This window comes from Eleutherodactylus coqui, chromosome 13, assembly GCF_035609145.1.
Source record: "Eleutherodactylus coqui strain aEleCoq1 chromosome 13, aEleCoq1.hap1, whole genome shotgun sequence".
Lineage (NCBI taxonomy): Eukaryota > Metazoa > Chordata > Amphibia > Anura > Eleutherodactylidae > Eleutherodactylus > Eleutherodactylus coqui.
The window spans coordinates 103839926-103867512 of record NC_089849.1 but is presented as its reverse complement, the minus strand read 5'-3'; the positions used below and the strand labels follow the sequence as shown (position 1 = coordinate 103867512).

Below are 27587 nucleotides of genomic sequence, written 5' to 3'. Positions count from 1 at the left end.
CGATTAACAAGATGGCTTCCACGCACATCACGTGCTCCAAGTTCAAAAACGTGTCTCGCGTAACCAATGCGATTCCTCCCTAGTGTACCACCCCACCAATCCTGTGCGGCCCTGCTGGGAAAGGGCGGGGCACACTGTGTTAGTCTTTGGACCGGACTGTCTCTGCGCTGATTGGTTAACGGTGGAAGGCTTGGACCAATAACGGGCGAGAGGAGGCGGTATCCAATGAGCAGGTAGCAGCGAGGTGACGCGCTGTCAGCTGTTGTTTGTTTACTGCGGATGTGGAGGGAGCCGGGGTCCGAGAGGAGCTCAGGCTAGAGCCGACGAGATGGAGCCCGGCGGGGAAGGAGGCGCCTCGGTGGGAGACGGGAGTACCGACATCTGCTGTCTGTCCTACAACCAGGACTGCACGTAATGCTCTGCCGGGAAGGGGACCTGGGGTTGTACCATTATCACTTATTGTGGGGGTATAGTACTACTATGTGTGCGGAAGAGACAGGACTAGTCCATTAGGGGAAATAGAGGAAAGGCGGACAGCAGTGTTATCATTGGTGCGAATGAGTAGACCAGCCCATTAGCATATTTTGCCAAGAGGTGGGCAATACCAATATTCTATATGACCTGGACGCGGGAAGACGTGAGTGGTTCGGTCCGTTATCTTGCCGAGGATGGACAATATGCTGAAGTGACCGGTCTGTCACATTTTGATAGGCAGCAGTAGAACCTGTAGAGTCCCTGACCACCGCAATCTGCAGCAGTAGAACCTGTAGAGTCCCTGACCACCGCCATCTGCAGACCCCCCGCACCCCGAATGTAGAAGCCATAAAGATGTAGTGTTCAGATAATACAGGATGGAACTCGGGGTCAGCACAGAAGTAATGTATACACAGCAGAACAGTGAGTGCAGCTCTGGAGTAAAATACAGCATGTAACCGCTGATCAGTACAGGAGAAGTAATGTATACACAGCAGAACAGTGCGTGCAGCTCTGGAGTATAATACAGCATGTAACCGCTGATCAGTACAGGAGAAGTAATGTATACACAGCAGAACAGTGAGCGCAGCTCTGGAGTATAATACAGCATGTAACCCCGGATCAGTACAGGTGAAGTAATGTATACAAAGCAGAACAGTAAGCGCAGCTCTGGGGTATAATACAGCATGTAACTCAGGATCAGTACAGGAGAAGTAATGTATGTACACAGTGACTTCACCAGCAGAATAGTGAGTGCAGCTCTGGGGTATAATACAGCATGTAACTCAGGATCAGTACAGGAGAAGTAATGTATGTACACAGTGACTCCACCAGCAGAATAGTGAGTGCAGCTCTGGGGTATAATACAGCATGCAACTCAGGATCAGTACAGGATAAGTAATGTATGTACACAGTGACTTCACCAGCAGAATAGTGAGTGCAGCTCTGGGGTATAATACAGCATGTAACTCAGGATCAGTACAGGAGAAGTAATGTATGTACACAGTGACTCCACCAGCAGAATAGTGAGTGCAGCTCTGGAGTATAATACAGCATGTAACCGCTGATCAGTACAGGAGAAGTAATATATACACAGCAGAACAGTGAGCGCAGCTCTGGAGTATAATAAAGCATATAACCCCGGATCAGTACAGGAGAAGTAATGTATACAAAGCAGAACAGTAAACGCAGCTCTGGGGTATAATACAGCATGTAACTCAGGATCAGTACAGGAGAAGTAATGTATGTACACAGCGACTCCACCAGCAGAACAGTAAGCGCAGCTCTGGGGTATAATACAGCATGTAACTCAGGATCAGTACAAATAAGTAATGTATGTGCACAGTGACTCCACCAGCATAATAGTGAGTGCAGCTCTGGAGTATAATACTGGATGTAACTCAGGATCAGTACAGGATAAGTAATGTATGTACACAGTGACTCCAGCAGTAGAATAGTGAGTGCAGCTCTGGGGTATAATACAGCATGTAACTCATGATCAGTACAGAAGTAATGTATGTACACAGTGACTCCACCAGCAGAATAGTGAGTGCAGCTCTGAAGGATAATACTGGATGTAACTCAGGATCAGTACAGGATAAGTAATGTATGCACACAGGGACTCCAGCAGCAGAATAGTGAGTGCAGCTCTGGAGTATAATATAGGATGTAACTCAGGATCAGTACAGGATAAGTAATGTATGTACACAGGGACTCTACAAGCAGAATAGTGAGTGCAGCTCTGGAGTATAATACAGGATGTAACTCAGGATCAGTACAGGATAAGTAATGTATGTACACAGGGACTCTACAAGCAGAATAGTGAGTGCAGCTCTGGAGTATAATACAGGATGTAACTCAGGATCAGTACAGGATAAGTAATGTATGTACGCAGTGACTCCACCAGCAGAATAGTGAGTGCAGCTCTGGAGTATAATACAGGATGTAACTCCGGAGCAGTATACATCTAGTACCCCGCATTTCCCTATGGTGATTTTGTGCGTGTGTGCGTGTGTGCGTGTGTGTGCGTGTGTGCGTGCGTGCGTGCGTGCGCGCCGCTCTCCTGGGATGATGCGACTGATGATGAATAATCTCTGCTGTGCCTCCCGTGTGGTGATCCTCTCGCAGGAGCGATACTTCTCACCCGCCATTTGTTGCTCTCGTGGAAGGATTCTGCAGCCATAGGAATACCTGTAGGACGTCCGCTGCTCTAAGATAGCTGGCGTCACACGGTCGAGAAAATGACACGAGATCAGTACCTTGTGAAACGCACAAATATGAACCCGTTCTTCTGAATGTTGTCATACACAGGAGCGATGCGGGAAACCAATCCCAGCATGTCCTGTCTGACTGCCAGATCTCGCATCGCACCGCGGCCCCATTGGAAGTAATGGGAAAAACTCTGCAATCGCGGCTGTGACAGGACCGGCGGGACGATGTCGTCCCCCCCCCCTTACCCCTGTGACAGCCTTATAGCTGGGTCATTATTTTTTTCTCTCGTTGGTGCAGATCCTAACTGAGCTGGAAATACAGATGCCATATATCTACGTAATGTAATTCTCCATCTAAAACAGAAAAAGTTTAATGCCGTGTACCGTGTCGCCAGGTGAGCGAAGTGTGATTGTTCTCAGTGAGAGAAACCACGTAATCTTGTAGATAGGAGACCTTGTAATGGCTAACGAAAGGTTTTAAAGAAAGGGGGAACAAATCTGATTGGCAAGAGGACATCCCTCTTGACCTCTTTCAGACCTCCTTTCATATTCTCCACGGATGCAAGAACCCCGGACTGAGGTTCATTCCATTCTTGAGGGTATCAAACATGGCCATAAATTTGTACTCCCGAATTCTTCTGTGACGCTGTGACTTGAAGTTGCCCTTCCGTATGATAACCTCCATCTGCTCTGTTGTGTCCCTGAGCACAAAAATGTTTGCCACAGGTAGTTCAGTCTTTCCCTCTGTAATTGAGTGGCGATGCGATCTCATCCTGGCTCTCAGTTTTTGCCCTGTTTCCCCAACATAAAGGCCCCCAACAGGACATTTACTGCAATGGATCAGGTACTCAACATCAGACATGGAACATGTGAATGTCCCCAGGATCTTACAGTCCTGCTGTGTGTTCAGGATTTGTATCCTGTCCGCGGTCCGTACAGGTCAGCAGGTCTTACAGCTCCTTACATTACAGGGATGGGTTCCTTTTTGTGTGTCGGAGGGCAATGCACTCCTGATTATAAAGGTCCTCAGACTTGCAGGTTGCCTGTAGCTTAGGAGGGGGAGCAGGAATATGGTTCTCAGACCGTCATCCTTGTGTAGGAGGTATGGTGGAGTTTCTTTAAAATTTTCCTTAGTACCTCTGGCTATGAATTGCAGGTCACTACTAGAGGTACACAATCATTTGTTTCCTTCTCCGTGTATCAGAGTAGTTGATTTCTGGGTGCCCCGGTGGCTCTGGTGATTCCTGGGTGCCCCGGTGGCTCTGGTGATTCCTGGGTGCCCCGGTGGCTCTGGTGATTCCTGGGTGCCCCGGTGGCTCTGGTGATTCCTGGGTGCCCCGGTGGCTCTGGTGATTCCTGGGTGCCCCGGTGGCTCTGGTGATTTGGTCATCAGTTGAGGTGGGATGGTAGCCCTGATTTATAAATGTCCTTTTAAGGTGGTATAGATGTTCCTCTCTGTTGGGTTGGAGAAGATCCGGTTGTATCTGATCTAAATACGCTTAACCCCTTAAAGGGGTTGTCCCGCGAAAGCAAGTGGGGTTATGCACTTCTGTATGGCCATATTAATGCACTTTGTAATATACATCGTGCATTAATTATGAGCCATACAGAAGTTATTCACTTACCTGTTCCGTTGCTAGCGTCCTCGTCTCCATGGTGCCGTCTAATTTCAGCGTCTAATCGCCCGATTAGACGCGCTTGCGCAGTCCGGTCTTCTCCCTGGTGAATGGGGCCGCTCGTGCCGGAGAGCTGGTCCAATCACGAGGCTGGAATCGGCAATGGACCGCACAGAGCCCACGGTGCACCATGGGAGAAGACCCGCGGTGCATCGTGGGTGAAGCTCCTGGCGGCCATCTTCGTAAGGTAAGCAAGAAGTTGCCGCAGAGCGGAGATTCGGGTAAGTAATAAACCTTTTTTTTTTTTTTTTTTTTTTTTAACCCATGCATTGGGTTTGTCTCGCGCCGAACGGGGGGCCTATTGAATAAAAAAAAAACCCGTTTCAGCGCGGGACAACCCCTTTAATTCCGCCGGTTCGCACCTTGATGACCAACTAATATTTTTTCATTGTTGCATTTTAGGAGCCAAAACGTTTTAATTTTTCTGTTGGCGTAGCAGAACAAGTTATATTTCTTAAAGGCCATCGTTTTGGGGTATAATCTATTGCGTAACTTTTATTTTTGTGGGATGAGTTTTACTTTTTAATGCTATGATTTCATGATCCACATGACTGTTCCGTTTTTGCCTGAGCTGAGGTATGCAAAATCGCAATTTATCGCGCGATCGCGATTTTAACATTACAAATCCCATAGACCCCTGCAGAAAAAAATGCTGTGAATTTCGCAGTGAAAAAAACTGTAGTGGGTAGTTACTCTAAGGGAGGGCGAAAGGTGGAGTTTTTCCTTTTTTTATTTTTGCCCTATTACAGGCGTTGAACGTCATCCCTTTTGATAGTCCTTATAATTCACTGTAATGCTTTCCGGTGGAGACTGAGCCTTGTAGGCCACTGTAGATTGCAGCACTGGAGGTCGCAGGGTGATGGCTTCAGGCTAATATTCCCATACCCCTGGGAAGGATATAGCAGTTTTCTTGAATGATTTCTGCGCCGTGGTGAAGGACCCCATGGAGATCTTCAAAGAGAACCTTGTCTGGATTGGCAGGTGGTCATTGTGAAGCCATGGAAGCGCTCCACATCGCAGATGGGCCTTAACGCCTGCCACAGAGCTTCACCTTGGACACCTCCAGATATATGACTACTGTGATGTTTCACCTTCTTTCCAAGTAACCTCTATGGTAGAGCGATATGGAGGCGCACAACGGCCATTAATAACATGATCGCCCTGATCGCTGAGCGGTTGCTTGGCATGAGGGCTGGCATATAATGGCCTGTTCTATTATGGAGCATGGAGTCCCGTGCCAAGTGGTCAGACTATACTTGGGCTACTCTAGGGCCGCTAGTCCCCACTCCTCTGTAGATTATTGGGGTCTGGGTGGAAGGCGCTGGTCTGTGGATCTCATATGGGCTGGCTTTCAGTTTGTTTGTGACGTCTTCATAACTTTTTTTCTTTCCTGCCTTGGTGCCCGCAGGTCACTGGCGATTGGGATGAAAACAGGATACAAGCTCTTCTCTCTCTCCTCTGTGGAACAGCTCGACCTTGTCCATGAAAGCTGTAAGGACCTGAGTATGTCTCCAGAGGAGGACGGGGGGCTACTGGGTTTGGTGGGTTGGAGGGAAGACTCTTCATGTTATAACTCTGCACTTCAGTATCTGCTGGCGCTTCCAGCAGTGCAATCATAAGGCTTCGGCCGCCATTGTACGCTCACAGAAAAACAAGCAAACGATCCCTCCCTAGAAGAAGTTCTCCGGATGTTACTATCTCTGTGTGATTGTAACGTTATATAAGGAAGTGATTATAATATCAGAGCAAAAGGAGAATGTGTTGCAGAAAACTGCCCCTTGTAGGGAGGCTCTAGTACCCAGTTGTACCGCCTCTAGCTTGGATACAACATGTGATACAGGTGGGCACGGAGATGTAGTACCCTGTCGTACAGCCTCTAGCTTGGATACAAGATGTGATACGGGCAGGCATGGAGGCTCTAGTACCCTGTTGTACCGCCTCTAGCTTGGATACAAGATGTAATACGGGCAGGCATAGAGGCTCTTGTACCCTGTTGTTCGCCTCCAGCTTGGAAACAAGATGTGATAGAGGTGGACATTGAGGCTCTAGTACACTGTGGTACCATCTCTAGCTTGGATACAAGATGTGATACGGGTGGGCATGGAGGCTCTAGTACCCTGTTGTACCGCCTCTAGCTTGGATACATGATGTGATACGGGCAGGCATGGAGGCTCTAGTACCCTGTTGTACCATCTCTAGCTTGGATACAAGATGTGATACGGGTGGGCATGGAGGCTCTAGTACCCTGTTGTACCATCTCTAGCTTGGATACAAGATGTGATACGGGTGGGCATGGAGGCTCTAGTACCCTGTTGTACTGCCTCTAGCTTGGATACAAGATTTGATACGGCGGGCATGGAGGCTCTAGTACCCTGTTGTACCGCCCTTTAGCTTGGATACAAGATGTGATGCAGGAGGGCATAGAGGCTCTAGTACCCTGTTGTACCGCCTCTAGCTTGGATACAAGATGTAATACGGGCAGGCATAGAGGCTCTTGTACCCTGTTGTTCGCCTCCAGCTTGGAAACAAGATGTGATACAGGTGGACATTGAGGCTCTAGTACACTGTGGTACCATCTCTAGCTTGGATACAAGATGTGATACGGGTGGGCATGGAGGCTCTAGTACCCTGTTGTACCGCCTCTAGCTTGGATACAAGATGTGATACGGGTGGGCATGGAGGCTCTAGTACTCTGTTGTACTGCCTCTAGCTTGGATAGAAGATGTGATACAGGCAGCCATGGAGGCTCTAGTACTCTGTTGTTCGCCTCCAGCTTGGAAACAAGATGTGATACGGGTGGGCATGGAGGCTCTAGTACCCTGTTGTACCATCTCTAGCTTGGATACAAGATGTGATACGGGTGGGCATGGAGGCTCTAGTAGCCTGTTGTACTGCCTCTAGCTTGGATACAAGATGTGATACGGGTGGGCATGGAGGCTCTAGTACCCTGTTGTACTGCCTCTAGCTTGGATACAAGATTTGATACGGCGGGCTTGTAGGCTCTAGTACCCTTTTGTACCGCCCTTTAGCTTGGATACAAGATGTGATGCAGGAGGGCATAGAGGCTCTAGTACCCTGTTGTACTGCCTCTAGCTTGGATACAATATGTGATATAGGCGGGCATGGAGGCTCTAGTACCCTGTTGTACTGCCTCTAGCTTGGATACAATATGTGATATAGGCGGGCATGGAGGCTCATGTACCCTGTTGTACTGCCTCTAGCTTGGATACAATATGTGATATAGGCGGGCATGGAGGCTCTAGTACCCTGTTGTACTGCCTCTAGCTTGGATACAAGATGTGATATAGGCGGGCATGGAGGCTCATGTACCCTGTTGTACTGCCTCTAGCTTGGATACAATATGTGATATAGGCGGGCATGGAGGCTCTAGTACCCTGTTGTACTGCCTCTAGCTTGGATACAAGATGTGATACAGGGGCATGGAGGCCCCTAGTACCCTGTTGTACCGCCTCTAGCTTGGATATAAGATGTGATACGGGTGGGCATGGAGGCTCTAGTACCCTGTTGTACTGCCTCTAGCTTAGATACAAGATGTGATACAGGCTGGCATGGAGGCTCTAATACCCTGTTGCACCGCCTCTAGCTTGGATACAGGATGCATACAGGTTCCATATGGTACCCTGCAGCATATCTCTCCACATTTGCTGTAACTGAGCCTCTACATGGGGCAAACTCGTAGAATGTTAAAGTTGGCGTCCCAGATAGTCCCATACATGTTGTATTGGTGATAAATCTGGCAACCGGGCAGCCATGGAAGTGTGACAATGTTGTGGGGGCTCCTGTGACCCCCTTGTGTGTGCGGCCGAGCATTATCCTGCTGCGTCTTGGAAGTCGCCATGAGAGGAACACATGTGCCTGCGGGATGTTCTGAACATATCGCTGAGCTGTCATTGACTGTCGTATGTGATGCCCCCCCCCAGACCATCACACCAGCAGGGGGCAGTGTGCCGCTCCACAGCAAAGGAAGGATTGAGGCGCTCACTCCAAGGTCTCCAGACGCGAACACGGCAGTCGTCAGTGCTCAAACTAAACCTTGATATGTTGCTAAAGACAGCCCGGTTCCCCTCCATAGCATCCAGTTTCATTCTTCATAACATCACTGCAAAAAGAGACGACGGTGGGTGTCAGAGGCCGTACAAGTAATTGGGGCCGGGGGACCAAATGTTCTACAGCCAAGTGCCTGGATATGGTTGCAACAGACACAGGGGTGTAACGATGGCGCCAAGGATGGAACCACTTTTAGGGCCTCCGGTGACAAGACCGTTCATCTAATCACTACAACTCTCATCGGTTACATATCTGCCTGAGATGGAACCGCAGGACGAATTTCACAGCAAAACAACAACTTCTTCTAGGAGAGGGATTTATTTTTCTTTGGCAGCGTAGAAGGCCGTGTTCAATGTAAATGTCCAAAAGAAAAAAACTGCTGATAAAAGAAGGTAACATTCACATCGGTGGGATATGGTATTGGCAGATGCACTAGTAGGGTTTGTCTCGCGCTCCTGCCCCACGCCTGTCACATTACCCACTCTTGCTTCCTCACCTCTCATGCTCGTATCTGTCTCACGTAGATGATCTCTCAGACGTGTACATCGTTGAGCGCCTCTTCTCCAGTAGTCTCGTGGTGGTTGTCAGTCACTCCAAGCCTCGTCAGATGAATGTCTTCCACTTCAAGAAAGGGACAGAAATCTGCAACTACAATTACTCCGGCAACATCCTATCCATCAGACTGAACCGGCAGGTATGTGGTGTCTGGGCGGTGGATTGCTGGATGGGGAGCAGCTTGCTGACAGACTTTACTCTGTGTTCCAGAGGCTGGTGGTTTGTCTGGAGGAGTCTGTTTACATCCATAATATCAAGGACATGAAGCTGCTGAGAACTCTGCTCAACATTCCCCGGAATCCCACTGGTAATGATGGCAGGAGCCGCAGTCAGTTGTAGGTGGGGAGGGGGATCGCCAGAGTGATAACATAGCGGTAAGAATCAGTGATGGGATGTTCAGTTAGGGTGCATTCACACGGACGAGAAAATCGTGCAAGTTTTGTGTCTCGTGTAACGTAGAAAAATGCAACCCATTTTTTGCAATGAGTGTATTTAGACGGGTGATTTTTCTTTTTCCAGTGATGCTGCCAGATAAAAAAAATCTAGGGCTGCTCTATTTTTATGTGAGTCTCGCATGAAAATCGTAGATGTAGATGTCTGGTCTCCCGCACATCACACATAGACCGAGTAGTCATGTGTTGTGCAACGCAAATCACGCCCGAGAATGTCAGGTACAAGTCGCTCTCGTTCGTGTGATACTGTGGTTCCCCAAAAATAAATAAGACCTGCCCCAAAGATAAGCCCTAGCCTGTTTTTTTTTTCCCAGGACATTTTTTGGAGAGGGGGTGGTGAAATAGAAGTGCTAGCCTGAAAATAAGCCAGAAATAGGAATACATTACCTAGCAGGTTCGATCCAGGTCCTTCCCGCTGCTCTCCATAGCCCCAGCACAGTTCCCGCAGTCGTCAGCCGTCCACACAGGATCACTTCCTGATAACGGGATTTATAAATTCCGCCTCCACAAAGCGATGGCTGTGATTGGTTCTTCTAGCGCTGCATTGACTAGCTGAGCCACGACACTCAAAGAACCAATCACAGTCATCACATCATGGAGGCGGGATGGCTGTGATTGGCAGAGCCACGGCGCTAGGAGAACCAATCACAGCCATCACTTCGTGGAGGCGGGGCTTATGAATCCAGTAACCAGGAACTGATCCTGTATGGGTGGCTGAGGACTGCAGGAACCGTGCCAGGACCTAGGCTGCTGGGTAAGTAAAACAAGACTTGCCTGAAAATAAGATCTAGTGCCTCTTTTGCGGCAAAAAGTAATGTAAGACAGGGTCTTATATTTGGGGAAACACAGTAGTATGGTGGAAGGGTTGGTTGGTGGAGTAGCCAGTAATAATAGGAGAGGGGCAGTCAGTTGTGCAGTTTTGCCCTCTTCGAACCTTTCGCTTGTCTTCCTCTGTCCAGGTCTTTCCGCTCTTTCTATTAACCATTCCAACTCCTACCTGGCGTATCCTGGCAGTGCCTCAATGGGCGAGATCATGGTGTATGATGCCAACATATTGGTGAGTAGCTGCTGCATAATATCCACATACATCTGCTGACTGGTATTCTGTCAGGTCTTGTGGGACAAAAGGTGAGTGCATAGTTCTGCAGAGTATGGCTGCTCTTGCTCCAGGTGGGCAGTGCCTCTCCCATGGCATCAGTCTGTAATTGGTAGGCAGCAGTGTTTGGTAAGTGGGCAGTGACTTGAAGTTTGGAGTATGATGTGCTGTGTTTCTATACAGAAAATAGAATGCACAATCCCGGCCCACGACAGCCCGCTTGCTGCCATCACCTTCAACTCCACAGGGACCAAACTGGCCAGTGCATCAGAGAAGGTGAGTAGGTGGTAGAGGGTCTGTGCCCGGGGTGTGACCCGTGCCAGCTGACCTGTTCCTCTCATTACAGGGTACTGTTATTCGAGTGTTTTCCATCCCTGAGGGGCAGCGACTTTATGAGTTCAGGAGAGGAATGAAGAGGTGAGACAAATGTCTTCCTGTAAGGAGTTCTATGAAAAAGTTGAGACTACATAGAACTACTTTGATACTTCCCCACCTCTGTACACCGCTGCTCTGGGGGTGGCAATGCAGTGCTGTAATTTCTGGTCTTCTCTCGTGCTGCAGGTATGTTAACATCAGCTCCCTGATATTTAGCATGGACTCTCAGTTCCTGTGCGTGTCCAGCAACACAGAGACGGTGCACATCTTCAAACTGGAGCATATACCAGAAAGGTGAGCGGTCACCATAGAGGAGGCGGAGCCTGGGCTCCATGCCCCTTATAATGGAGATACCCTTAGGCTGTGATCACAGTTTCATGTGTTTAACCCCTTAACGACCAGGGGGTTTGGTCCTAAAGGCCCAGACACATGTCAGGGATTTTACCCATGTGGGGGTTTTACTGCCCTACTTTTATTATTCTTTTTTTTTTTTTCTTTTTTTTTTTATTAATACAACTACCAAAATTGTTTTTGCAGGGTTTTTATTTTTCCGTGACACATAGGTTTATTTATTTTTTCTTGTCTTTATTTTCATTGAATTTTCTTCGTGTGTGTGTGTGTGTGTGTGTGTGTGTGTGTGTGTGTGTGTGTGTTTTTGTTCTGTTTTTATTAGTAGTAAAAAGCTAAAAAAATTCATTTATAGTAGGTTATTTTTAAGATGGGTATATTTCATGCTAAAATAACGTACAGGAACAGGTTCCTCATCTTGTTTCGGACGTTTTGATATATAATTTGTATAGTCTCTGATTACAGGGTGCATAGATTGAAATAGAAGATGGGTTGGTGTGTGTGTGTGTGTGTGTGTGTGTGTGTGTGTTTTTTATTTTAATATGCAATTTTTTTCTTTTTCCACTTTGTAATATACGTTTAAAAAAAAAAAATGTATAGAGAAAATATATATATATATATATCTGCCCCGTGACACTCACATTGTCTCTTTTTTTTTTTGTTGCCGGGTCAACTAGCGAAAGTACCATTCCGCTTTCTCTCTTCACTACACAGCACTCATTGAGCGCTATGTAACCTGTAAAGGAGGAGGCAGAAGCAGTTAAACAGTTTCTGTCTTATCCTCCGGGTCCTCAGCTGTGACTAACAGCCGAGGACCCCATTGGCTAAAACTGTGTTTGGTACCCCTCCCTCACACAGGTTGGACGTGGCGCAGTGTCTTGAGTCCCTCCGTTCTAGACCCTTCGGTATCAGATATACACGGTTGGATACACTGTAGGTCTTTTGAATGGTCATATGACTTATTTGGACAGTCCAGATGTTGACCTGAGGACTGTGGTCCCCATCTTAACACCATGTCACAGGACCTTTTTTTTTTTTTTTTTTTTGACCGTTTGATTCACTTTTGGATGTTGGCCATATCCAGGCTGACCTCTGTTAACCTATAGCCCCTAATATTTCAAGCTTCCTCATATGCTTGATAAAGGGCATTTGAGCTACAACAACAGTAGCAAGATAAGATTGCAACCTGATATTGCAACAACCCCCCCCCCCCCCTCCCCGAAAAATCACATCGTGATCATTATCCTATAGCTAAAGGGGTATCTCCATCTTTTAATATTGGGGTTTATTACCACAATGTGCCATAAGGCTCTGATGGGTCAGGTTGGTGGGTGTACTAATAGCCATGGGGTGGTATGTGGTGACGGCAAGGGAATCGGTGTTACTAGTGGGATGCCACAGGGGGCAGTATTGGGGTAAGGGGGATCAGTTACTAGTGGAGACCATAGCAGTCAGTATTGGAGGGGGAAATCGCAGGTACTAGTTGGATACATCTTGTCAATATCTTAGTCATATACCCTGGAGAAGGAGTGGATACTATGAGAAGAGGGGGTCTTGGAGTGGCTTTATCACACTTTACTATGAACTTTTTGAACCCTCACTCCACTCACAGCAATGCTAAGTTAGAGCTGGAGGGTGAAAAGGGGGTTCCTTCACGTTATGAGACGTGCTAGCTTGTGATCCCTGACTTCTATGCTCTTCCTCTTGGTCACCAGGAGATGGCGACATTTCCTCACTTGCATTGCAGTGTCCACTTGGTGCGCATAGCAGAATGTGGCCAGCGTTGGCACAATCCTGGTGCTCTGCTGAAACTATATTACTGTATCTCTCCTTAGATCAGAAGAAAACTCCTCTTGGAGCGGCTACGTAGGCAAGATGTTCATGGCGGCTTCTAACTACCTCCCCGCCCAGGTGTCAGACATGATGAACCAAGACCGCGCCTTTGCTACCGTTCGTCTCAGCTTCTTGGGGCACAAAAATGCCTGCACTCTAGTGACGTAAGCGCATTAACCCCTGAAATCCTGCACACCCCTTCCCTTGTCTCAGATACTAACGCACCTTCCCTGGTTTCAGGATACAGAAGCTGCCACGGCTCTTGGTTTCTTCTTCTAGCGGTCACCTCTACATCTATAACCTGGACCCTCAAGACGGAGGCGAGTGTGTCCTAATAAGGAAACACAGGTAACCAGGGCATGGAGGTCGTCCCAGAGGGGTCATGGTTCACCGATGTATGGCATCGTTATAAGGCCCCTCCTCTTCGCCCATGTAACAGCCATTGATATAGAGAACAGTTATAAGGCGGGACTGTAGGGGGGTCGTTACTAGCGAAGGCCACAAGGTACTGAAGGAGGACTGTAGGGGGGGGTCGTTACTAGTGAAGGCCACAAGGTACTGAAGGAGGACTGTAGGGGGGGTAGTTGATTCTAGTGAAGACCACAAGGTACGGAAGGAGGACTATAGGGGAGGTCGCTACTAATGAAGGCTACAAGGTACTGAAGTAGGACTGTGGGGGGGGGGGGGTCGTTACTAGTGAAGGCAACAAGGTACTAGAGGAGATCATTTTCATATTCATCACTTTCAAGATTACTAACTTGCTTTTGGTATCACTTCAAAGCTAAGTTTCCTTATAGCTTATCCCTTACTCCGTAGCTGCAGCCGCTTCAATTGGGATTAGGAATACAGATTTTACAGTTGTCATTTCAGGAACAAACTTGCGAACCCAACCACAGTGCTTTGAGCCCTGATTAGGGGCTCCCCAGGAGTGTAAGACTTGCTTCAGGGGGTTCTCTGCAGTAGATATGGCCAGGCATCTCTGCTAATGAATGGTTGTATAGCCCTGGCTCCTGGGGTTATGCGACATGCTGGGCATATAACATTGTGTTGACATATTTCCAGCCTCCACGGTTCAGGGAAGTTGGACGCAGGCAGGGAAGGAGATGGGGAGACTCCCACGCCTGTGTCTTACGCGGCCACTGTGGCGGGGCAGAAAGGTCCCCCCTCCAGTTCCATGATGACAGGTAAGACACTGGGGGCCGGTGATGTCAGTTGGGTTTCCCTCACTTGCTGTAACATGGGCTCTTTGTTCCTCAGGATACTCGGAGGATGGAGGCGCTCTACGCGGGGAGCTGATCCCAGAACATGAGTTTGCTGTTGGTCCGGTCCAACTTGATGATGAGAAAGAGTTTCCTCCTGTGAGCATTCACGGTCCCTGAGCTGTGGCGTAGGGGCAGGGCATGGGCGACAACCCGTATATTCCAGTAGACCTTGCTCCAGTACCGATGAGTGAGGCGCGAGATAACACTTTTGTGCAGCAGCTGGTATATTGATTCCCTCTATGAAGGAGCAGCACAAGCGTTTAGTATCGGAGCAGTGCCTTGTGGATTTCATCAGCGTGTGACGCACATGGGTGACGCTAACCCGGCTAACCCTGATGAATACTTCCCACCATTTCCTGGTCATGGGGGGGAAAGTTCTCATAATCTGACTTTATTATTTTGTCCGTTAGCTTCAGTATCAGTATTCCTGGACGGCCAAGGCTTGTGGTTCCAGATCAGCAATGGTGCTTGCTCTATAGCCTGGTCTGTAGTGCCACCTAAAGGCTGTAGGGGCGCTGTGACCCCAGTCCTGCTGGTGGAAGTTGGAGATCCCTCTGTTCCCAACACTCATTCTTTACATTTTGGGGTCCTGAGTGTCCTATGATGGATGGGTGTAACGAGACAAGGTAGACTCACTATTAGTCTAGTGATAGGGGTTCTGATTCTTTATATTACATCAGTGTTCTATAGGAGAAGACCTGTAATATCTATATAAAATCTATATCAAGTTACTGGGGGTGGTATTACTCCTTATATTACGCATTGCTATAAAGCCAGCGTCCTGCAACATGGAAGAGCGGGTGTGTTATAGCTTATATCACACATGTCCTATAAGAGGTGACCTGCATTATACATGGAATGTTACAATCAGGGAAGGAGAATTATTATTCCTTTTCTGATACTAAACAAAGGTCCTGTATGAGTTTATATGTAACGTGACGTCCGGGGAGAAGTAATTCTTCCCCGGTTGCACATGTGTTGGTGTCTTTACCTGTAGGTGCATTTTATGAGTTGACCTCTACCATCCATCATGACCCTAGGTTACATTAGAACAGCGTGGTTCTCGCCAGCTCTTGGGATGCGCTTTACTCTCCAGTGTTACCTCTGGCAGCCATGGATCAGCGCCCATTCTCTGCGTTGTGGGGGTGGCGGCCGGGGTTCTTGCATGTTGATGGATTTATTGGTGATACACCCTGCACACTGGAGAATAAAGTGGTTCTGTTTTGATTTTGGTAGATAAGTTTGTGCCGTGGAAGTCAGAGAGACGAATGGCCATGACCAGCTACCAAAAAGCCGAAGTGCGCTCTGGATGGATGGATGGATGGGTGAGGTGACAGGCCAGGGGGTATATATAATAGGTCACTACTGCCGCCATGTTTTAACATGGATTCTGTATTTTAATATTTTACATAATGTCAGTTATTAAACGCCACAAACAATGAATGTTGTACTGATTGTGAAAAGTTAATGGCGGCAGCCGATGTCTCCCCCACCCGTCTTCTCACAGCGGCAGGCGGCAAGCATTGGGTTACAGCAGGGAGCGGCTGATGGATCCTGGGCGTAGTTGGCTGTGGAAACGTTGTCCATGCGGATGTCCTCAAGAAGATCAGCCATTGCCTGGGAAATGAGAGGGAGCATCCGCTTGTACTCCTCGCTTTCCTGGGCCACCGGTGTCCCCTCCTGCGGGTCGTAATAAAGGTTGAACAGCAGAGGGGGATCATGGCGTTGGGAGTGTCCAGTGCTTCCATTACAGGCCAGCGCGCCACCTGCCAAATAATCAGGAAGAAAAGTAGGCATTACTAAACCTAAAAGCTGCCTGCGCGGTGTAGTGTGTAAAGGAGTGAGATAGAGAAAGAGCTACGGTCATGGGGGGCAAGAAATGAGGGATAGAGCCAAGTGCGGGAAGAGTATGTAATGCAGAGAGTGGGACAGCTTAGTATGGAGGTAGGGTTACCGCCCGGCTCAGTCTGTAATGACAGCTACAAGCCGGTGGTGGTAATTTTTGAGGCAATGTTCATTTTAAAAAGTTCTGTTTATAGCCAGGGCAATCTTCCTATAGAACAATCTGTTTTATCACTCCCTGTCGGGACTCGCTGTATGTTGGTAACTGGACGCTCCGCTCTCTACAGGGCATCTGCTCCCTCTTCAGGCGACCTTTGCCCTCACAGTGTGCCGGGGGGAGTGAGCTGATACCTTGCAAACAGAGGGCGCACAGTGCGGATATGGAGATACTCTCACTGGCAAGAGGACTGTGTTGGACAGAGAGTTCTACAGGAGGTATAGGGGCTCGATAAAAATGTTGGAGGGGAGGTAATGTTACTATCTGGACCACTAAAGGGAAGGCATTATTACTACTGGGGTGGGAGGGGCACTACTCCTAGTTGGGGCCTCTGCGGGGAGGCACTATAACTTTGTGGAGCCACAGAGCAGGGGCAGTAGAACTATGGCGCAGTTCCTAAGAGTTTCATTGGGGGTAGTGACAGGATGGGGAGGTAGAAGTGACAACTGTAAGATATTTTCATGGCAGTCTGGGCCCAAACAAATTAAAGGAACTGTTACTTGTGATCATCAGTGACTGCACATCTAGAACCTGGACCTGCAGTCCATAAGGAGCCCTAGGAGTGTTCTGTGCTTCCTCCTACAATCATGGCCTCACCACTGCTATCAGACCTTATGCCTCCTCACATGTTGTGTGAATCTAGCCTTAAACAGTATGGGATTTAAGCAGAACCATAGGCTTCCAGTTGTGAAACAGAGACTAATAAGGTCTCGCTTTCAGCAGGTTTCTGGCATTGTGCTGGAGCGAATAGCAGGGTTGCTCACACTATTCTGTTTGGCACAATTGCAGAAAAGGAATGCAAACCAAGAACTTATTGTTTTCCATTGCAGCAATGAAAGCCCTTCCTTCCACCTGCATTTCATGTCCAGGGATTCATACGGACTATCCAGCCACAGACATATCACGGTGTGAACCGGACCTAAGGCCACAGTCACACAACGGTATTACGGTGAGGTGGCCCTGAACCCATCACGGGTCTACTGACCTGAACTCACAGTGTCCTGGTCATTGATGATGCCGTGAGCTCTGGTCAGTAGATCCACGGACGGGCATGGCCACTCGTCCGTAACACTGTTGTGTGAATCTGGCCTGAGACACATGCCTCCATGTTTTCTCACGCAGGAATACACACACACACCACACACCACACACCACACACACACACACCAACCACACACCAACCACACACACACCACACACACACCACACACCGTGTGGATTTTTCTCCTAGCAGTCAGCACAGTGAAAGTAGTCATTGTGTTTTTGGCCTGACGAGTCCTATACCTGTGGTGTAGAAAGCCTTGTAGTGCCCCCATCTTACAGTATCTATGTCCCCGATCCGTCCACCTGCTCCACTGTTGGGGTGATACAAAATCTAAGGGGAGAAAGTAAAATTCAGTTCCTAATATGAAAGGAGATCACGTCTGGTCCAGTCTGAAAATAACACAAAACAAGGTATACTGAGCTGTAATCTCTAGGTTCTCCTGCTTAGATCACCAATCTGTGACTGTACAGCAGTAGGTGGCAGAAGAGCAAAGAAACTCCCATGTGCCACAACGCAGGAAAGTGACCTTTGTGAGGAACATCTGCAGACAACATCCTGGCAGACAACACTTATGATGCAGAAGGAAGAGGCTGGAGCCAAGGAACTGTAATGACCTCTACGTATGAGCAACAGGAGTCATCAGAAACTGATGACCTCTTTGATGTGAGCCATGGGATGTTCTCTCGATGGCAGGATAGAAGTGTTGCTATTCGGTTCTTCAAGAACTCTCACCCATCCGGACTAAAAGCCCCCTTTACACGCAACGATTATCGCTTAAAATTCATTCAAACGGCCAAAAGTGAGCAATAATCGTTACATGTTAACGCGGGCAGTTGTACACTATTCGTTTAATTGTCATTTAGCACTAGTTTTTAGCCCGCATAAAAGCCATTATTTGACCGCTCAAAAGACATTCCATTTGAATGGAAATGTTCAGTATTTTGAGCAGCTTGAGGACCAAACAATGTACTCATTGTTTTGCCTTGCATACATAATGAGTACATTGTTTACTCATACAGGGAGAAAACAATGGAATCCTGCTGGCCAGATAATTCCTCGCATAAACACAAACCCACCTGAGCAAACAACTCGTACTGAGTTTACTTTAGGGCCCAGTTACACGGAAAGATGATCGCTCAAACTGCAGTTTGAGTGACAGTTTTGCGCGATCACTGTGCATAAGCTCTTAAATAGCTTATTAGCTCCTTAAGAGTTTATTAGCGTGTAAATAAAGGAGGCTGCTGTATGCAGAAGACAGCGGGACCGCTGTCATCTGCATACAGTTGCTTTGTTCTCAGAGCTGTCAGCTGGTATCCTGCTGAGCTGATAGCTGCTTTGTTCTCGGACCTATCGCTGAGAGCTCCAAGCGGGATACCAGTTGAAAAAATAGTATCAGCGGTATCCAGCTGAGAACTCGGCGCGCGGTGCCTATAAGAGTCATCGCTGACTTTTAGCTTGCTAAAAAGTAAGCGATGAACTAATAGTGCATGATGGGCGCGCGTTTAGACACAGGGATTATTGCTCAAACGATTGCTTTTGAGCGATAATCGTTGTGTCTTAAACCTGCCTTAGCTAATGAGGAAAGGGAGATGCTTAAAAGCAAGTATCTGCAGGTGTAATTTTATGCAAAAATGTTGTAAGTTTGTTCAGTTGCACGCCCATTTTAGCTATAATCGTTTAGTGTAAAAGGACCTTAAAGAGCTGAGGTTAGCAAGCCACGAGCAGTCACTCACCCTGTTTGCATCCTCTGGGCCCCCGCGCAAGTTCTCAGACACATCTTTTCCATCAAACCGGCGATTGTCAGGTAGCGAGCAGTGTGCTAGTGCCGCTAATGTGGGGAAAATATCCAGAGTGCTGTAGAGGAGAGCTCAGAAGAGTGTTAATCATCATCACACCCAAACAAGTCATCCATCATGAGTGCCCTAGGCAGTACAGTGGCATCAAGCTAGAGCAGAGACGATCATACCAAGCACCACAAAACTGAGAAGCGGCAAAACCCACTGAAACGTCTGAGCTTACTGCAGCTTAAGTTCAGATAGTATTGTGAAGTACTACAACATGGTGGGGTACAAAACAGAATATAACCTGCATCACAGAAGACGGGCAGCAGCTTCAACGGCACACAGGACAGCACAACGGGCAGCAGCTTCAACGGCACATAGGACAGTACAATGGGCAGCAGCTTCAACGGCACATAGGATGGAACAACGGGCAGCAGCTTCAACGGCACATAGGACAGCACAACGGGCAGCAGCTTCAACGGCACATAGGACAGCACAACGGGCAGCAGCTTCAACGGCACATAGGACAGCACAACGGGCAGCAGTTTCAACGGCACATAGGACAGTACAACAGGCAGCAGCTTCAACGGCACATAGGACGGAACGGACAGCAGCTTCAACGGCACATAGGACAGCACAACGGGCAGCAGCTTCCATGGCACATAGGACAGTGCAATGGGCAGCAGCTTCAACGGCACATAGGACGAAACGGACAGCAGCTTCAACGGCACATAGGACAGAACAATGGGCCGCAGCTTCAATGGCACATAGAACAGCACAACGGGCAGCAGCTTCAACGGCACATAGGACAGCACAACGGGCTACAGCTTCAACGGCACATAGGACAGCACAACGGGCACCAGCTTCAACGGCACATAGGACAGTACAACGGGCCGCAGCTTCAACGGCACAGAGGACAGCAGAACGGGCAGCAGCTTCAACAGCACATAGGACAGTACAACAGGAAGCAGCTTCAACGGCACATAAGGCAGCACAACGGGCAGCAGCTTCAACGGCACATAAGGCAGCACAACGGGCAGCAGCTTCAACGGCACATAGGACAGCACAATGGGCAGAAGCTTCAATGGCACATAAGGCAGTACAACGGGCAGCAGCTTCAACCGCACATAAGGCAGCACAACGGGCAACGGGCAGCATCTTTAGCGGCACATAAGGCAGCACAACGGGCAGCGGCACATAAGGCAGCACAATGGGCAGCAGCTTTAGCAGCACATAAGGCAGCACAACGGGCAGCATCTTCAACGGCACATAGGACAGCACAACGGGCAGCAGCTTCAACGGCACATAAGGCAGTACAATGGGCAGCAGCTTCAACGGCACATAGGACAACAATGGGCAGCAGCTTCCGCGGCACATAAGGCAGCACAACGGGCAACAGATTCAACGGCACATAGGACAGCACAACGGGCAGCAGCTTCAACGGCACATAAGGCAGTACAACAGGCAGCAGCTTCAACGGCACATAGGACAGCACAACGGGCAGCAGTTTCCTTGGCACATGTGACAACACAACGGGCAGCAGCTTCAATGGCACATAGGACAGTACAACGGGCAGCAGCTTCAACAGCACACAAGGCAGTACAACAGGCCGCAGCTTCAATGTGATGTACAACGCATCTCGGCTTCAGCACCACATACAATATCAGACTGATGAATTTAGCCAGTACCAGAGAGTACCAGATTTGGAGCCGGGAAATAATTTTTCCATAAGATGAGGAAAACTGTCTTCTATGTCACCGAAGTTTTAGGTTCCTCTGGATCAACATTGCAGAGTAATATGATTAAATGAATCTGCCTTTTTCTTACTGTGGATACATCAAAAAGTCTTCTTGTTGCCCTGATTTATTCTCAGGGGATTACTACAACTGATTGGTCTTCCCCTCGTTAAACTCTCCCCTCTCCAATCCAGCCCAAATATAGCAACCAGGCTAGTCTTTCAGTACTAGTCCCTACACTGATGTCTCTACCCTGTGCCAGTCACTGCACTGATGCCTCCACCCTGTACCAGTCACTACACAGATGCCTCCACCCTGTGCCAGTCACTACACAGATGCCTCCACCCTGTGCCCGGAACGACTATTAATGATTACATACAGGCAGCTGTCTTCTTTTCCCAGCGTTGAACGCAGCTAAACTCCCTCCCTTTTTTTAAGCTCCCATAGAAGTCTATGGGAGCTTCCAGCATATCTCGACAAAAGATAGGGCAAGACCTATCTATTGACGCTTCGTGAAAAATTGGTCACCGTTTTTGGTCACCGATGCGCTATTTTTGCTGTTGTGATTTGTACTCATCTGAATGAGTACATTGGAATCCAAAGCTTCAGATGGTCACGATTTTTTAATGTAGCTAATTTACCTGCGTATATTTGGTCGTGTGAATAAACCCAAAAAAGTCAACTTGTTTTGCATTTACGATTATCCTTCAGATTCGTTCGTTTGAAAGAACTTTAGGTGATAATCGTCCCGTGTAAATGCAAAAAAAGAGTAGAATGTGAAGCGCCGAGCGAACAGCCCGCAATCTAGTGGTGTTCTCTGAACGCTCTGCACAAGCGCCAACAACCTTAGTGACGTCAGCGCTCATTTAAAGGACTATCACCCCGTCTAAATGGGACATTAGCCAAAGACACCACTTCTAGTAGGATAATTAGATTCAGCAGAGGAGTCACTGAGGACTTTCTTATCTTCGTGAGCTTTGTGGGTGAGGTGTAATAAATCACTGTTCATAGGTCAGGTTATTAATTTCATGTGATAACAAGCCGATATTTAAACTGAATGACTCGTGAACGAGCCAACGATGATCTTTATGCCTGCAGAAAATGAACGACGAATGAAAAGCGATCAATTTAGCATTTGCTGTATGATTCTTGGATACACTGACTGGTTATTGTTCATTTTTGCTCATTTGAAGGATCATTTTTCGTGTAAAAGGGCCCTAACCCTTAGGGCTCATGTCCTCAGCTGTGTGTTCATCGCATATTATGCGTACATTGCACGGCCGCGGTGAATGGAGTCAATAAAAGTCAATGGACTCTCACTGATCCACGCGCTGTGCTTGTAGTCGCTGTGTATTGATATGCACGAGAAATAAATTGCAGCATGCTCTATTTCTCTGTGTGCCACGTAGCGTGAGCCCTGTTATAGTTGGGGGCCCTATTGTGGGTTTTACATTGGGCCCAGGAGCTTCAAGTTACATCTCAGTGTATTGGGGCAAAAAAGGAGCACTGTTTCTGTATGGGAGCCCAAAGTGGGCACAATCACTACATGAGGCAGAATTTGGGGGTGATATTACTGTATGGGGCACCAGGAAGGGCATTATTATGGTCTGGAACACTAGATTACTAGATTTGAGTGTTTGTGTAGAGGTGGGGATGTGCTGGAAAAGTGAGGAGCCAAAAATGTCCGTGCATTTAATTCTTCAGAGAGGCTGTAAGAAGTCTTCATGGCAGTCTGGGCTGGATGGAGAAAAATATAAGTGAACAGATCTGATCAGAGATACCTGTGATCATCTAGATTTAACAGCACTTACAAGGTCTAGGGACTATATGTACTGTATATATATATATATATATATATTACTTTATGGCATGGTAAACATATCCTATAGACTTTAGCAATGCCACTGGGACCCAGGTCCAAAGTTTGCCTTTCAGACTCTCCTTAACCCACCTCAATAAAGCAGTGCTTGTCCTGTTTGGTGGAATCTGGCCAGGCCAATACACCACGGCGGGCTCCCGATGACCACCTTCCCATGTTGTTTGCTTGGCTGAACTGCCACCTGGACATGGACAAGATGAACGAGTCAACTGGATTTTGTTGATGAGTTAACATTGCCCATAATGATTCTATACATATAGAACAAGTCTGACTGTCCCAGCCCCCCCCCCCCCCCCCCATTCTCTAAACTTTCCTTTAACCTCACAATGTATAATATGGCAATTCTATTCTGTTAGCACTGCTGTCCAATATTCGGGAGCCACAATGATACCCTATAGCAGGAATTTTGTCATATTTGGGGATCAGATATCAGGGACTGTTCTAGCCCCTATCTCTTCCTCCTTGAAAACCTTTAAATCTTACATAGAACAGGTGCTACCAGCCAACCTATTCTGCTCCTTCCTATGGTGCAGCCAGAATAAGCAGTGAAGGACAGACCCACGTGACAGCTCTGAGTTTAGATTCCATATCTATCTATATATGAGAAAACACGTTTCAGAATCAGCGGGTATTGCCCGCTTGCACACTATGTCACCCAGGGGCATATTCGCCACCAAGCACTGCAGGTTCAGTACCCAGAGTGTCCATTAGCAGGGGGCACCGCCACATAGCCAGAGTTTCTACTTTATTTTTAAACTTCTGATGAAGGACACGGACCCCTGTCTGGGCAGGGCAGGGGAATGCTCCGCGCCACAGATGTCACTGTCTGCCAAAGGTAGATGGGGAGGGACACAAGAAGTAGTGCCCAACAGGCAGCTTCTCTTCCACTCCCTCCCTATGCTGTGCTGTCCGGAACAAGCAAGCTGATTTATTGGTGGGGCAGTCTGTTGCTCCACCAATCAGAAGTGCAGAATTTCATCACATGACATGTTCTGCAATCCGCACAGAAAGCCGGTGACATGCAGCAGAGGCTAGCAGCATTGGTAAGCACACTGTGCTAATTCGTGTGTTATTTCAACGGAAACCTGCAACAGAGGCACGGAATGTGAATGTGAACCTGGCCTAAGCTCTACTGCAGGTAGGTACAAAGTGTATGCAATAAAGACATAACTCATATGATCCCTATGGCACCTATCTTCAGAAGTTATCTTATGGATGGGGGTATAGCAGGCCTGCACGACATATGGCCCATGGGCCACAAGCGGCCTGGCAGAGGAATTATGATGGCCAACAGACTGGGACATGACTGATGTTAAGAGGCTAGTCATAGTCATATCTTGCTAGCGGGAAACTTTACAGGGTAAAGGACCTTCCCTGAACCACGGTCATGTAACAGGACAGTGAAGCGAGGGAGGGAATAGCGGGTGTCAGTGGCGTAGCTTCAATGTGGCGTCGAACACACAGTTGACTCCTGCTATCCCTTCCCTCGCTAGGCGGCCAGTCACATAGCTGTAATTCAGGGAAGGTCCAAGGTGCAAGGAGCATGACATACACTATATTATTGCAGCTCATGATGGTTTGTGACCTTACAATTACATTGTAACCAAGTTGGTGCAGTGAACAAAGTACTTTTTTGGAGAATAAGATTTTTATTTTTTGGGGGGGGTTACAAAAATGAGTGTTACGGTTTTAGCGGCGCACTTTGTAAGTAAAAGTAATGATTTCACATAGATTACCTTTACTTGCAAAGCGAGTCGCCGAAAACCTATCTGTGGTCCCAAGAGGTTTGCAGATTTAAATTTTGTCCCCTACCTACTGCCAAGTGGTGCAGGCCTGGGGTATAGGCAGCGGGTGGGGAGATGGCATGCCAAATAGCAGCTAGGCACCCTCCTTGAGTTGGGGTTGAGAGAGCCTGCTGCCGGGATATACAGGATTTCACTGGAAACTACTGGATGTGGCAATCCCTCTCTAGGTCAAGCCGCCCCTAGGTTGTCCCAGTGATAGCTAGAGAAAACAATGAGTGTTCCAGAGCAGCCATTCATGTGGTTTTCCTTGCATGTCATTGCTGTACGCTGGAGACTGACCACATTTGGTAAGTGCTGAGCCCCGGGTACCGGGGGGGGGGGGGGGGGGAGGTTACTGGTGTCATTCAGTAACTGTATGTTGGCGGTATTATCCAGTGATGCTGCAGTGCGATTATTTGCTAACACTATGATTCTCCAGGACTGTGCAGAACATTTAGGCAGGTATGGAAAATGCTGCAAAGTACGAAAGCTTTCAAAAATAGAAGGGTTAATAGTTTATTTCTGTCAAGTAACAAAATGCAAAGTGAATGAACAGATGAGAACTCTACAGTTCGGAGAGGCCGGGCCAGAAGTAGTCTTCATGGAAGAATGGTGTCCAAAAAGGCAAAGAACGGCCACATTTCTCTTTTGTTCATTCACTTTGCATTTTGTTAACTTACAGAAATAAACCATTAACTTTAGTTCTGAAAGTATTCTAAATTCGCAGCATTCACCCCCCCCCCCCCCCCTCCTCCTGCCTAAACCGTTTGCACAGTCCTGTATTAGTCACTGACGATATGACCGCATTATTCAGTCATTCTATGGTGGTAATATTTAGTCACAGTATTTATTATTTGGGCAGTATGACTAATCTGTGTCTAGAGGTTACAGACGTTGGTACCGCACAGTATGCCCTGCACATCCCAATAGCTGAGGGGGATTTACATTTATTAGCTGTGCTGTTACAATTGATAACAGTGATACTTGGTGATCTTCTCCTTAACCCTTTCCAATCCACTGTCTGACCTCTAAAGACATTATGATTTAAGGCTGTACAGCTCCGATGTTAGAAGACGTCCGTCGGGGTTCTCTTACTGTATATTGCCAGCCTCTTTGCTGTCGGAGCCTATCCAATGTGTCACCTCATGCAGTACTGGCTTTAGCCAGCATATAGTGCTGTTCTTTAACAGCAGAAAAAGACTAAGCCCCCTAGGAAAACCAGGATACAAATTGGATTGGAAAGGGGTAACATCAATTTTCATTATAATTTCTCAGAAACCAGTAAATCTTGACTACCATTGGTGGGTGTAAATATGCCTTTAATGGGGCATAACTAGACTAAGGGCTCCTGCTCACTTGCGTTTTTTAATGCTGCGATATCGCTGTGCTTTTTTTCACGCGATTGTCAGTGGGACTTTCTAATGTTAAAAACACATTGCACAAAAATCGCAGAGCACAAACTTGTGATGCATTTTTAACATTAGAAAGTCCCATTGACAATCGCGTGAAAAAAATGCAGCAATATCGCAGCGTTTAAAAAACGCAAGTGCGTGGGAGCCCTAAAGGCCCATTTACGCACAAAGAAAATGGTTCAAACGATTGAAAGGTTGACAGTTTTAACGATTGTTTTGCATAACATGTTAATGGACACTAATGTCCATTAACACTTATTCAGCTTCATTTGCATATAAAAGGGCCTCCAGAGCTGTTTGCAGAGCACAGCATGTGGACTGAGCTCTGAACACTGCTCCATTGTTCTCGCACAGGCTGACAGCTGAATACAATGTAATCTCTGACTCCCGTGCAGAGCACTGCCTGCGGTCCTCGTTATGTCTCTAGGGCTGAACAATGGATTTTAAGCTCACCTTGAAATCATCGTTTAGCCGAAGAGTGAATGATGGCAGCGTTTACACGCAACAATTATCAATCATATGCCACTGTTTGAACGAATTTTGAGCGATAATCGTTACGCGTGAATGGGGGTTTAGTACAATGTGAGCTGTAATTACAGTCTTGATCTTCCTCCTGCTTGTGTAGACCAGATGTCTGAGCTTCAGGTATCTTTCATTCTACGGGTCTGGCGCTGTTCCTCAGTTAGGGTGGCTCAACACTAGTGAGTTTCACGTGTGAGTTCCATCCAATAGAGTGAAGTAACTCACACGTTAGTAATACATTGATTCCAATGCTTTTATTCACATGAGCGACTTTTCTCTTGCAACGATGCTGCAAGATCGAACAATCGCTGAATGTCCTATATTTTTTGGCGATTCTTCGTAAGGCATCATCTGTTTTTTCCAATGAGATCTTTAAAAAAAACGCATCGCTCTCACATGCCATGAAAACTATTGGAAGCACTTGTGATTTTTTTCTCAAGCATGTAGTACATACTGTAGATGCAATGCATTTTGTTAAGCAAAAGCGCATCCTGCTCGGCTTCAGAATCACAATTTCACAAGTGTGATATCGGTCTGAGAACCTCCTGTGAATGCACCTTTTAGGGTGCCTACCCACTTGCGATTTTTTTTCCTGTGATGTTTTGCGTTTTTTCTCAAGAGCAATTAGTATAGAATGTGTTCTTGTCCATCTGGGGTTTTTTTTCCGTTTCGTGGGTTTTTTCACATAGGAACTGTCAGTTGCATATGTCTCCTTATTTTTCTCTTAATGCACCCATGATTGTCAATGGAGGGCTGCAAAAAACGCCGCGAAAAACGCGCGGAAACGCCGCCTTTTTCACGCGCGAAAATCGGCAACGCAAGTGGGTAGGCGCCCTTAGATGTGTCACAAAGATAATAAAGGGGATTACCTTGCATCGTCTGCCACTTTCCCAAATAAGGTCCCACGCTTCCTGCAAGATGGCACTTCTGAGCCCACGGTCCATTGTCACCTGCAGCAACAGACTGTCATATGGAGTCAGGCTGCAGAGGTTACGGACTAATGTGATAATGTGAACTTAC

The 27587-nt window shown here is 47.5% G+C and overlaps 2 protein-coding genes across 6 annotated transcripts in view; one reads left to right on the top strand and one right to left on the bottom strand.

The window, feature by feature from the left end:
* Nucleotides 1-241: 241 nt before the first annotated feature.
* Nucleotides 242-15792, top strand: WIPI1 (WD repeat domain, phosphoinositide interacting 1). 4 transcript variants are annotated; one of them, XM_066587838.1, is made up of 13 exons: nucleotides 242-411; nucleotides 5769-5851; nucleotides 8953-9122; nucleotides 9194-9290; nucleotides 10395-10492; nucleotides 10715-10807; nucleotides 10878-10948; nucleotides 11093-11200; nucleotides 13090-13251; nucleotides 13328-13435; nucleotides 14150-14271; nucleotides 14345-14445; nucleotides 15586-15792. In XM_066587838.1, the coding sequence occupies exons 1-13, from the start codon at nucleotides 329-331 to the stop codon at nucleotides 15625-15627; spliced, it is 1338 nt and encodes a 445-aa protein (XP_066443935.1). In that variant the 5' UTR covers nucleotides 242-328; the 3' UTR covers nucleotides 15628-15792. The 4 variants fall into 4 exon arrangements, with proteins under 4 accessions (XP_066443935.1, XP_066443934.1, XP_066443937.1 ...); XM_066587837.1 differs by having other exon boundaries at nucleotides 5769-5863; XM_066587839.1 differs by having other exon boundaries at nucleotides 351-440; nucleotides 5769-5863.
* ARSG (arylsulfatase G) overlaps nucleotides 15726-27587 on the bottom strand; it is a 71951-nt gene continuing 60089 nt past the window's right edge. For both annotated transcript variants that reach the window (XM_066587835.1, XM_066587836.1), the window contains 5 exons: nucleotides 27437-27517; nucleotides 22922-23030; nucleotides 19187-19307; nucleotides 17693-17783; nucleotides 15726-16115 (listed from right to left, as the gene is read on the bottom strand). In XM_066587835.1, the coding sequence (XP_066443932.1) occupies nucleotides 15814-16115; nucleotides 17693-17783; nucleotides 19187-19307; nucleotides 22922-23030; nucleotides 27437-27517 (704 nt within the window). In that variant the 3' untranslated portion in view covers nucleotides 15726-15813. The remainder of the gene's footprint in view (nucleotides 16116-17692; nucleotides 17784-19186; nucleotides 19308-22921; nucleotides 23031-27436; nucleotides 27518-27587) is intronic.